Here is a 13353-nt window from a genome sequence, read left to right as displayed (position 1 = left end):
GCAGACTGCAGTCATCCTTTCTTTGTAACAATTGATTTTCATTTCCCAGGACACTTTATTAATACAAAATAATGCCTACCCCATGAACATTTTGTATTTGTATACGGTAAGTAAATCAATGCAGCGTGGTATTTTCACGGAATTCACGCTGACAGTCATTGTGACAACAAGAAAGTAGAAGACTGAGGACTCAGGACGCCTTTTTGTGCAACCAAGGGCAACGGGGCGGCACATAACGGATTTTCAAGCTTCGCGATTGGCTATCCGAATGTAAACCCCAAGCTTATTGGCTGCCGTTCGTTCGTGGGCGCGGCCGCCGTTCCGGCATGTATGCGTTGCTCGAGGTCTGAGTGAGGACTGGGAGGCGGTGCGTAAACAGTGTGGGTGAAGATGGCGTCCGCAAACGGCGCAAAGAAGACCGGAGGCAGTAGACTCGAAAAAGGCGTGAATGGGAGACGCTCGACGAAACACAAAGAAGGGCCAGTGGGTGAGTTTACCGCGTCCGTTTGAGCCGCGACATTGCGGCCACGTGGCTTTGTCAGCGACAGCAGTCAAACCGTCAGTGAACCGCACTAGAGCTATTATTGTTAGCAGCTATATCCGCCTGCAACACCCAAGTTTCAGCAGCAGGGATTTAAGCCGCTCCGTCCCTCCCTCTCCTCAAGTGCCAACGTGTAGGCTTACACTAGTCTTGCATTGGCTGTTTGGAAATGACAGTAGTAGAACACAGAGACAGTGCAGAATGAGATATATTGTAAACCATTGGTTCTCAAAGTGGGGTCCAGGGAGGGACCCTCAGAGAGTCAGAGTTCCATGGGGGGTTTCTAAATGGACCCTTACAAAAGTCTGTAACTCTGACAGTATAGAAATGAAACTAAATGGACCCGTTATGAAATGGACCAGTTATACATTACTTATAGGGTTAATTTGGTTCCATGTGTATACTGTGAAGGCAAGTCCTTGAAAAGTTTGAGAACCACTACTGTAAACACATGGACGTTTCGGTGTGTTTCACTTTCAGTGCTTTGATTGTCATTTATTATGTCTTTGCGAGCATCCTCCTCCCAGCTTCTGCTTCCCAGCAGCTTTGACATCACCACCAACCCAACTTGCTTTTATTGGCTGTAATACAAGGACTTGCTTTTTGTGTACCTGTTCTCAGATGTATTTACTATTTATTTTTGTTTCTTTGATAACATGCATTCTCTCTTTGTGCATTCCTTCCTTGTCTCAGTTGCTGACATGGACAGTATCCACCAGCACAGGTACTCAGTCTAAACAGATTACCACAGGGCGATGGGGTGAGGGGCTGGGTTAATTAGATCTAGCAGGTGGTGTTGAGAAGAAGTTGGCTTTGTTGTTCCTATCCCAGACACTATGTCATTAGGATTATGAACTCATTGAGTCAAGAGAATGGATAGTAACGCTGGAAGCATTAGTGCAGTGCGGATAGACTGCATGAAACGAGACAGCTCTGTCTGGCATATTGTGACAAATGGTCTTCCGTGTGGAAAGGAAGCTGGAAGCACCGTGAATCTCCGTTGTGTTGGGAGTGAAATGGACCCCCACTGTTTAACTCATCTCGCCTTTAATTAAGCCAGTAAAGCCACTGCTATGCTTACTACCGAATGGAACAAGTTATCCTAAGTAAGAGTTTTAGCAACCATTAGTTTCAAACAATCCCTCACACTTGGCATAGATAGACTCATGGTAATTATAAACTGCAGCTTGGCTTGGAGCCTTGGACTGCCTCTTGCATGCTGCCTGTCTTTAGAAAGGCCCTTTGTTTTATAATGATGACTCGCTGTGTATAATTAATAGGATTAGAAGAGCTCTGTTAGACCCACACTGAGCTAGCAAAGTTATCTGATCTCCGATGTGCTGAGTCGATAACACATTTGCTGTGTTAGGTCGTTTTTCTTGTCCTTAAGCTCTCTAGGCTTACACCTGGTTTACTACTTCCGTTCTGGTACTGCTGTGACTGGAAACCAGGGAAGGGGAAGCCTTGTGGTGTGACGGTGTCCTACCTACTGTATATAAGAGAGAGGGGTGGGGCTGCTCATTGTTGCTGACTTCCTGTTGTTGAGTGTGGCCCTGGTGTGAATGAAGGGGAATCTGTCTGCGTTTGGCACAACATGGGTCACATCCTATGGCCCCCTGACTGACTGGTATGCCACTGGACGCCCTGCTGCTGACACGTCCACCAACATGTTCAATAATAACACAGAAGATGCTATTTTTAAAAGCTGCTTCCCATAGCTGTGGCAAGTTGGTGCAGTGTACCATGTGAGCCAAGTGGGACAACGACAACTATGCTGTAATGCAGTTTGTTTATTTATTTTCATCTGAGCTCAATTTGGTTACATGTACTACACTCTCAGAGTTATATATATTATATACTGAGTCATATGTGTGTGTGACGGATAGTGTCGTTTTACTGAGATCTGTCTCAGTAAAGCTATTGTGTCTTCATTGGGAGATTTTATTTCAGGCCAGCACATTGTTACAAGCACATCTGATCTTAATATTTTATAAGACTGGTTGGTGTGTAAACCACTCAACAACAACTAGGCCTTATCACCAGTACCTATACTCAAAATGAATAATGTACTAGGGCCAAAACAGTCTATGCATTTCATTTTATAACATTTTTAAAGTCGTATTGTGATGTGCGGTAAGCTTATGTCAGCCATTTTTCAAATTTGCAACAGATTAATCCAATCTAATCTAATATAGATTCTACACACATCATACACCTGGATACGGTTCTGACGATTATGCAAAATACCTGATTATCTAAAATAATTGCGATTAGGTGATTATGTAATTGTGACAGACCACGTGAGCCTTTGTACTTTGCAGAAAGTTTGTCCTGAAAACACTAAAAACAGAGTAGTGTGTGTGAGCCAGTACCTGAACAGCCAGTGTAGGTTGACAGCCTTGACCTTGTGTTTCTTTTCCAAATGAGTCTGAGAAACACTTGGGAGGTGTATAGAATAGACTTTATTTGCCATTTGAACATTTTGGAGCTCAGCTCCCAGATTCAGCGTAAAAAAAACATAAAATACAGACAAGACAGAGAAAAAAAACATACAATTCTACATACTGTATATCCTATCATACTCTTTAAAAGCCATCAATATTTGTTAATACGTAACATGACGTCATATCAATATTCAAATTAGGGGTGGGAATTCTGTAGGCAGTTTATTATATAGGGCAGGCTACAAATTTTTATTTTCTTTTTACAATTTTATTTATACATTTTCAGGTTTAAAGACAAGACATACTTTACAAACAATCACATCACATACACATATTTTTAGAAAAAAAAATAAAAAAATAAAAAAAACATTTATGTGCATACATACTTCAGCCTGTTCAAGATAGGTGAGAAAAAAACGGTTGCCACATTCTGTCAAATACTTTCGTTTTAAGAGAAACGTCATTTCCATTTGTAGCAGGTTGGTCAATTCTGCTAGCCATACTTTAAAAGTGGATACTTCCACTCCTTTCCAATGGGTCAGAATATTCCTTTTTGCGATAACCATGCTATATTGTATGGCTTTATGTTGGTAGTGAGTAGAAATGACCGGTCTTGAAATCCGCCCAGGATGGGCAGGCTACAATTTATAGTATACCCTATGTAAGTAGACTGCTAGGAGATCCTGGGAGCCTTGGTTTTTGAGGCAGCAAACTATGAAATCTTGGTTGTAGTTCAAAGTGCACTTAGCATAGTGTGTCTAAAGGTTCAAAAGTACCATCCTGTTTATCTCTGTCACTGATATTGACATCCTATGTTGTGTGGAAAAGTGAACAGTTCAGAAGTTATCTGTTGCGTCTGTGATCGAGGAACCGTAAGTAGTGATTCAGAATTACATATATGGGGGGGGCCAGACCGTTGAGGGATTTAAAGGTGAATAAAATAATCTTAAAATCGATTCTCTGTTTTATGGGGAGCCAATGGAGTGAGATTAAGACTGGTGTGATTTTGTACCAATTGGAGTTGTCTGAGAGAGGATTGGGGGATACCATGAGCGGGGATACCATGTAACAAAACAAGTCCTAGTGTTTACATTTGCTAAAGTAATTTTCTTTGTGTGTTATAAATTGTGCTATACAGTGTATTGGCACAATTGGGCAGATTTTTTTTTTATGTTAATTAATTTTGCGCTCAGGTGGCATAGGGGTAAAGTATCTGTCCACCACCATGGAGTCATAACAATTTAAGTGTATCCTGGCTCCTATTTCATTTAGCATAAACTGAATATCAACTGCAAATGGTAAAGTTTTATAATCCTATCTAACGTTAGGCCTTCTCTAGACCATATAACGAGAATGAGTAATCTCTCACAAGGGGATTCCCTTGTCCAATGTCCATCTTTCTCTGGATTGGGTATTTCAGTGAGCTCCCCAATCTTAGTTCTAGCTAAGCTGTAAAATCCATGAGAAGTATGAGCCATCCACGGTCCATGTGTACCACCGGTGTTAGTCTTACTCTTACCACGAACAGAGTGAACCGCACTATTTGCCTGCTAACACTAGAATTTCTCAACATTTGGCTAACACTTGTCTCAGCCGCTTAATGTCCACAAATGTTCCAAGTTCTGCAGTAATGCTTGTTAAGACGTGAACTCACATGTTGTGCCTTTTCTGAAGTAATTCTTCTCTCCCTGCATGTTGAGCAACACGGCCAGAAAGTTACAGCACATCTTTACAGTGTATCCTGTACGGCTGCACTAGGCGTTTTGCAGTTTTCTGGTTACGGATATAGCATGTGCTTCCAAAGAAGGCCTGATTTTATGTTTCACATTTATGTCACAGTTGTACATTTTTTTTTATTTGCACAGCTGTTGCACCTTGTACTCTACGTCTTACCAGAGAGAGGGAGAGAGAGATTCAAGCCCATTCTAAAGAGAGAAGGAGCCAACTAGAATTAAACAACATTTTCGTCTGCTGCTGCAAAAAATAGAATGTTGTCTCTGTTGCCTCTCTGTATGAGCACTGTCTGAAGGTGATGGGAGTTGAGCCACGCAGCCAATGATGGCCAAGGTTACTTTCTGTCAGAGGGTGAAAGGTAACTGGGTTCCAGTCGATCTAATACGGTTTGCCTAAAAACACACTGTGCGCATGTGCACTGTCTAGACTCTCTTTTTCGTCCTCTTGGCCAATTTAATTTTTGTGTTCCCCTGTGTGGGTGAGGAGTTGTTAGTTGGTGCTGGTATGTGGCCCAAAGGCTCCCAGTTGGCCTTTCGAAAGGAAGAGTAGAGGGGAAATAAGCAGAGGAACACTTGGCCTCTGAGTGGGACATGGTATGACAACAAGGCCGACCAAAGCCACAACACACAACGGGGGAGTTTCCATGTGAAAGACGAGGGAGCCGCAGCAAGCGAGAGGACACATTTGCAACACCCTGTCCTCTCTTCTCCTCCCTCCCTCCCTTCCTATCTTCCCCTCTCATTCTGTGTCTCTTTTTCTCCATGCTTTCATTGCTGTCTGGGAAGAGAGGAGACAGACGGGGACAGAGACATGAACTCAGATGCTGGTAAAATGCTACCTTTTCTGTACTCTTTTAGTTTGTAGATGGTAGGAGTGTAAGAAACTATCGATACATTTAAACACTGTTTTGTGACACTGTTACTGTCTTTCTGTAGTTTTATCTTTAATGGAATGTTCATTCTATTGTTCAGATTCCACAAAAAATAGTGCCAAGTGATTTTATAGGGACTGTGACGAATACAAAAAATGTAGATCCCACCGTGTTCGGTGTGTTGTGTATACTGGCAGTTTACCTAAAATTAGCCCTCGATTTAAAATAAATCACAATATATTCACGTTCACATTGCTTTTCTTTTTATTAATATTGAGTTAACACAGTTCCTGTAGCACGCACACACAGACACACACACACACACACACACACACACACACACACACACGATTACAGGTCCCAGCAGAAGTCATTATGTCTGTCATGCTGATGCTGCCAGTGGCAGTTGTAGTGCATGATTTATTGATGTACCCGCCTTCATCTATGTTTAATGTGTAGAGGCCAGGTTAAGGGTTTGTGTGGTCCATTTTTGGTCCTACAGATTCCATAACTCTTTGTGTTGACACATCTCAGGGGAGGCTCTAATCACAGTTTGAACATGCTTGGAATAAACATGCAATGCTTTGTGTTGTTGACATAGTCAGAGGAGGCCCTAATCACATGCTTTGAACTTGCTTGAACATGCTTTGTGGCATCTTGTGTTTGGTGGATTAGGGCTGTAAATACCAATTATTGTCTTATTGATTATTCTGTCTTTTTTATGTTTGTGCAGTATATCAACAAATCGACTAACCCCTTAAGAGTTATTTTATACACAAGTCACACAACAGTGTTGTGCAAGAACGGTGACAATAGATCTGTTGTGAACTTGTAGATTGGCTATTTTGATTCATTTAAATTGAATGAGTTTCACCTATAATGACATGCTCAAAATATACATTTTTGCTTAATTATCAATAATGTTTTATAATCAATGAAATTGATTGGTTTGATTTAACTGCTGCAGCCCTAAAGTTGTTTGTTGGAGCCTATAGATTAAAGTTAGAAACGGTGCAGCATGCAGACTTGGCGGTCATTTGTGCCATGCGTGATGCCTGTAATGGTTTGATGAGCAGTTTGCCCAACCCTGTTCTCATTTGCAGAATGTGGTATGCATCAGGGAACAGGGGTTGAACTTGACATATAAGGTCTCGGAGGCACTGGCCTGTCGGGCAAGTACAGGTAATGTTCTACTTGCCCAAAAGTCATTCCCACTTGCCCGAAAAGTAAATGGTCGATTATGAAATAATAGGTACGATTGTAATTACTGTTCAATTTAACTTAAAAAAAAAAAACTTTCTGGGGCTGTGCGTCTGTCATACCTAAATATATATATTTTCTTTTATTGGTTTTTTGAAGGGACAGACAGTAGGCTGACAGGAAACGGGAGAGAGATGAGGGAAGACATGCAGTAAAGGCCGTGTCGGGCTCGGGAGTCGAACCCGCGGCACACTGCGACTGGATTACCAGTCGGGTGCCCAGACGGTTACACCACCGCCTGGGCCATACCTAAATCTTTATGCCAAATACCTAGTATGAATATGACTGGGTTCACACTTCAAACAGAACATTATAGGTCAACAGCGCTCTTCCACAGACCAGAAGACAGAACGCTCTGGCCACGTTCAGGTGTTTAGATGGATATCTCGTGTTGTGTTTACTTTATAGACGGTTGTGTCCCCTCTCAAACGAGCACTTGCCCGTAAGGCAAACTCCACCTGCTTGAAGGTTTTATTTACCTTCCAGGGGCAGGTGGGCAACCATTAGTTTCAACGCCTGCGGGGACATAATGCGCCTAGGTCTCCTCATCATTAAACACGTTTTAGAGCAGCTTTCTTACAGTATGCTGATGCAGTCAGTTTATAAGGTGGTTCATACATAGTTTATTTTATTAGCATAATAACTCCCATTGCCTTGTTCTGCTGAGTTATTACCTCCTCACTCTAATTAAGCAGCCTAATTTTACCTTTGGCCATGGGCCCGGAACTAGTTTGGCCTGGCCCAGCTGGTGCTGGTGCCAGCTATTTGCCTGATGAAGACCTTGTAGGTTGAAACGTTGCAATTTGTTGCCTCTAAATAAAATAAGTCTCAGAGCTCTAGAAACTAGTGTGCGGATGTTCTTTCTCTTCCCAGCTGGTGCTGAAACATTGTGAATTGGTGAATCCAGTCCCAAGACAGAATTTATGTCGCTGGGCCCTTTGTGTGTGTGTGTGTGTGTGGTCTGTATAGACGTGTGTGATGCTGTAATTGTTGTATTGCGCTGTAACTGTCAATCATGTTCTTAGCGATTATTTTATTAGTTTATTAGTTTGTCAATTAATCAAGACAACATGGTCTGGGAGTTATTATCAAAAGTTATTGATAGCTGCCTGCTGTTTTCATTACCGTACAGTTCTGATGCTTTCATTGTCTCCACCAGGCCGAAGGCATGGGGAGAGAGTATGTTTTTGCACTCCGTCCATCCGTTTGTCCGTCCGTCTGTAAACGGCTGATCTCCGGCACCGTTAACCTGGTCGATGCCAAATTTTGCACACACAAATTATTTTTGCCCCATCATTTCCAGAACGGCCTGTTATAGCGCCACCAGGATGCCGACTTTTGAAAAACATTTTTATATTACTCCTCCAGATTCTGTCCCGCAAATCGTTACACACTATCTTTATAGTCATGTGTTCAAGATGGATCCGTCCGATATTTTATATTCCATCCTAATTGGCTAACATTGGCTTTCAAAGTTTGCAGGATTGGCCCTTTTGAAACAAAAAGCCTCAAATCATGAATGCAGCGTGCAATTTATGTGAAATCTTTCACAGACTTTCCTACTAGGCTGAGGAATATATCCCACCCTTTTCACATTGGCCTGTTATAGCGCCACCAACCGGTGGAACACATTTTTGGAACAAAATGCCTCAAATCATCCAATTGCCATCAATGGTGTAAGAACAAAGGGCACCCTTTTCACGTTGGCCTATTATAGCGCCACCAGGAGGCCACAACCTGACCTGGCCTGGTGGAGACCTGTGCCCAGAGGGTCACTTTTTCTAGTTATCTCTCTGTTCCTTTTATCTGTCTCCCGTTCTCTCGCCTAGTTCATTTATTTTAATGAGGTGTTAATTTATTCAACAAATACCTGCTTTCTTTGACCCTATAAGGTCCCATTTATTATAGCTTGTTATGGGCCAGCCTGCTGTACAGTGTGACACCTCATCTGAACAGGCAAGGAGCGTGTTCCAACGGTGATATCGCACGAAAATCTGTCCTGATATGGAGTGTTTTGATTGATTGAAGTATTTATTAACAGATTAAAGAATTACAGTACATTTCAAGCACAACTCAATACAAACTGTTAACTGTGGACAACACCATAAAGCATTACACTTGTTTACAATTGGGTCCACCATGTTCAATTCATCATAATATTTAGAGACGTACAAATGGGGGTGGGTGGGGGATTCAGATTTGACGGCGGCCAGTTTCGAATTGCATCCGTCTGTAGATGCCCTTTAGTCAAGGGATTTGCCTTTTGGTAGGGCGTTCCACCTTTTTGGTGGCATAGGAGCGAATATAATTTAGTCCCTTGTTTGTGCCGAATCTGGGTTGCACGTGGTTCGTTGTGTCGCATATTGCGTTGCGACGTAGCCTGAACCAATCAAATAATCAATAAATAGTAGTGTGTGTAGATCTAAACCAATAAAGGTGTTTCGGGCAGCAAAACACTAAGGGCTGTATTTTGCGTGTCTTAAGTACTAGGTCTTATTCCCTAACTTGAGTAAACTAAAGACCTGGAGGCGTGATCAATGCTCTTTGGCCACTCAGAATAGCCAAATGGCATTGATCATGCCTCCAGGTCTTTAGTTTACTCAAGTTAGGGAATAAGACCTGGTACTTAAGACACGCAAAATACAGCCCTAAGTATCTTGGTTACAATGAAATTTAGTTGAATGCCACATTGTGTGATACATGACCTGATATATCTGCTATTGTCTAATGTCTGCCAATGTATGTCGGGCGGCTGTGGTTCAGGAAGTGAATCCCGGCTCCTCCTGTCCACATGTCGAAGTGTCCTTGGGCAAGACTCTGAACCCTACATTGCCTCTAATGAGTCGGTCGGTGTGAGCTTACCACCATTGATGTGTGAATGTGGGAACTGAGAACGCTGGCGTCGACTGGTCGCTTCACCTCCCAATGTATGAATGAATTAACCATTGTAGTAAAGCACTTTGAGCACTTGGAAAAGTGCTATAAAAAAGCAATTCATTACAATGTAGATCCATAGAATAAGGATTCTAGGGTTCAAGCAGTTAAAATGAGATCTGGATCACAGCTTTCTTTTAACCCGGAGAGCGGTACACTAGGAGTTAAATCGACACTGATGATTTGACTGTGTAAAAGTTTGGGATTAGCAGAACATGACGTTGACTCGTTGGTACTGTACCAGGCCTATAATGTAGGGCAAAGAGCAGGGATGAGATCGGATGATGAAACACAACAGCTGTGCAGTCAGTACAGGGCCTGATGCCACATACAAGTGTGTGTGTGTGTGTGTGCACTCACACATTGGGAATAATCTGTGTGACAAATGTCTCTTCACAAGTTTTCAGGGGGTTGTGATTCCCTTCCAGCAAAGTGAGATGGCATCTCTCATTATTCCTGCTCGAGGACAGACTGGAGCAGAATAATGTGTGAACGGGGACTCCATTAGCTCTGTGACCCTTGAAGCGATTCTCACTAGTCCACCCCCCCATCGTCTACCATGCATACGCTTCATTCTATATTCACATACATACCCATTTTACTATTCCTCCTGGGCGTCTTCATTAGTGCCTAGTCATTACTGCTTTAAAATGTCTTACAAAAACCTTTAAGACATTATATACTTCTAAAGAAATTATACTTCAACAATAGTGGCAATTTGTATACTAGACATACTGTATAGACTCATCTCCGGAGTTCAAGGATTCAACCTGTTCTGCTGTACCGTTCTGCATGTTTCTACACCATACTGCATACTGTGTCTGTCCATGCCTAACAGAAACATAATAATGCTTCCAAGATCATCGGACTCCTACACCCACACTTTCTGAATAAGGCCATCACACGGCTAGCACTTTCAATATCAAATGACACCGATCTGGATCTAGTCTAGTCCTCCTCACTGTTTCCTGCTGTTTCCACTTTCCACTGACTCTTGACGTGTGTCCCTCAGCACCCAAGATAACCTTATACAGTAAGTACAAGCCTGGCCCCAGGGGCTAGTGTCCAGTGTCATGGAAACCGCCGTCTCAGGTGACTCGGTAGAAAAACACAATCTACCTGTTGCGAGCCAAGAGGAGCTTTCCGTGTTGTTTTGTAAAGACCGAGGTATGGACTCGACAGAGGGGTGAAATTTGTATCACACGCACGCACACAATTATTTGTGTTGTTTGCTTTGTAATTTTGTGTTATTTATTTCCACCATTGATAACTGTAAACACAGGCAGTATTTGAGAGTTTTGAGGGGAGCTAGACCCTCCTATGCCCAGCTTTGTGTGTTTGTATGTACCTCATAGCGATGACTTGATTGGCTGAGGATAAAAACAAAGTGGGGACAGAAAATTGAGGACGCGAAAAGTGATTAGCCGGATTTGATTTGAGGATAAAAAAAGAGGACAAAAGTGAGGAAAAAAGTGATTGGCCACAATGTGATGATGTATGATAAGAGCGCGCCTCACTTCACACAGGTGTGATTCTTTTTCTTTCCTACTGTATTACAATATGCAAGAATTGCAACGCAATATAGGTAATTAATACTAAAAACAACCCTGGTTGTTCAGTTGTTCACCAGCAGTATACCTACTTGTGCAATTCTTATTAGTCATTCTTATTAGTCATGTGTTGAGTGCATTGTAGGAGTGTGTGACTGTGTGTGCGTTGGGCAATATCATGTCTGTTTACTTTGTTTGTTTCCCAGCATTGTGATGTAAGGGAAGCCCCTATGCTTCTTTCTCTCCCTTCCTATTTCATGCGTAGAGCTCGGCGGATTTGGGTCTGATTAGCGTGGATTTACATTGCGGGTCTCGCTCACATTGCAACCAATGAGACTCCGTGAGCCCAGGGCTATGAAGGGGATTAGTTATTAGACGTCTGAGAGCATAATGTAACTGTAAAACATAACCAGCGATCCATGCACCCTACAGTGTCATAGGTGTCAACCCCCCCAGCTGTCTGTTGCGCTTGCTTGCTGCTAGGAGCTAACTGGTGGGAGGCAAGCTTTTTAAAGATGTGCTTTTTATGGCGTGACTCTGCAGGAATGTCTATGAGAGTGTCTCTTTGTGTGTCTGTGTGCTGCCCGGAGCTAACCCGGTAGCGATCAATGCCAAATATAGTGCCATTAGGCCACAGAAGTAACTCCTACATGAAGTAGTTTTATGTAGGAGTAATTTAGGCGTCATATTATCACATGACATAATAGACAATTCATGTGTGAATTCAGTTTTTTTTAAACATTGTATCATCATGGTTAAAAGATAATAACACAAGTTGACAAATTCATTCATGAAGAAGTATATATATTTTTTTATTGGATGAGGCACGGACAAGAGCGCCTCTCACTTCACATGGGTGTGATTATTATATTTTTTTCTGTACCTAACTCCCATTGTTCTGATGTGAGGAAACCGTGTATATAGTGTGACAGAAAACGCAATGATATCAAATGCATCATATGATGTCATCGTATGGATGGCTCTAAAAACACATTTTTAAAGACTCCTTGCAACTGCCATTGGGGATAATGGTTGCAAGTAGCTGCATATGATCTGATCTCGCATACAAGTACCGGTAATCAGATTTGGGTTCAAAATCATTTTTTTGTAATAATTTGTTGTTTTTTTTCCTTTTCAAGACTTACTATGGGCATGTGTCGTCGGCGTACACAACTACACACACACACACACACACACACACACACACACACACACACTTTTTTTTTTTTTAAGTAAATTTTATTCAAAGAGTATGACATTATGCAATTTTCACAGACAGAGAATATGACTCTTTGTTTTTTTTTACATTTTCTCCCACAACTCCTTTCCCAGTCGTCCCCACCCACCCACCATCTTTCCCCACGAGGCCAGACATACAAACAACATATAAACACAGGTATAAAACCAATAGGTTGAGTACAAAACAATACACACAACATACAGTATATACACGGGTATAAAACCAATAGGTAGACAAGATACTAAGATACAAAGAAAAGGATCATATGGTTATGATTAATAAACAATTATTCAATGAGGGGTAAAAATTAAGGGTAATAATAATAATAGGTAAATAAAATAAAACAAAGTAACACACACACATTTTAACCATTAATTTATGTCCACACAAAGGAGATGCATACAAGGACACAAATAGTAAAGGTGCCATAGAGTTACACTTACAAAATCATGGCATGTGTTTTCATGTTACAATAGGCATAACAACCAGTCTGTGGGTATGCCCTAGACTGCCGAATATAAACACAAATTGTCTGCACCTATAGCCCAGCTCTGAGATGGTATTTAGGAGTATGGTATTTAGGAGTATTTAGGAGTGGTTTAGGTCTGGGCTGTGGTCAAAGGTGCAGGCTATCTCCAATACAGACTCCTCCCTGGACTCTTCATCAACCACAACAACATCTAGTGTATTCGCTGTCAGATGTAAATATGTCTGGGTTATCACAGAGTTGAAACATGGATGGAATGACACAGGAATGTTTGTACATTCTCACTGAAGAT

The 13353-nt window shown here is 41.8% G+C and overlaps 1 protein-coding gene across 3 annotated transcripts in view; it reads left to right on the top strand.

Annotated features, from left to right (window-relative positions):
- Window positions 1–359: 359 nt before the first annotated feature.
- Window positions 360–13353, top strand: part of lipeb (lipase, hormone-sensitive b) — a 42833-nt gene continuing 29839 nt past the window's right edge. The window contains exons 1-3 of one of the 3 annotated variants that reach the window (XM_080768146.1): window positions 360–487; window positions 1235–1265; window positions 5505–5545. In XM_080768146.1, coding sequence (XP_080624272.1) covers window positions 391–487; window positions 1235–1265; window positions 5505–5545 — 169 coding nt within the window. In that variant the 5' untranslated portion in view covers window positions 360–390. The remainder of the gene's footprint in view (window positions 488–1234; window positions 1266–5504; window positions 5546–13353) is intronic. The other 2 variants (XM_080768148.1, XM_080768147.1) reach the window with 2 other exon arrangements.

The sequence above is a fragment of the Protomyctophum bolini genome, assembly GCF_963924005.1.
Source record: "Protomyctophum bolini genome assembly, chromosome: 7".
NCBI lineage: Eukaryota > Metazoa > Chordata > Actinopteri > Myctophiformes > Myctophidae > Protomyctophum > Protomyctophum bolini.
The sequence above is the reverse complement of the archived record's forward strand: the minus strand, read 5'-3'. Positions and strand labels throughout refer to the sequence as shown.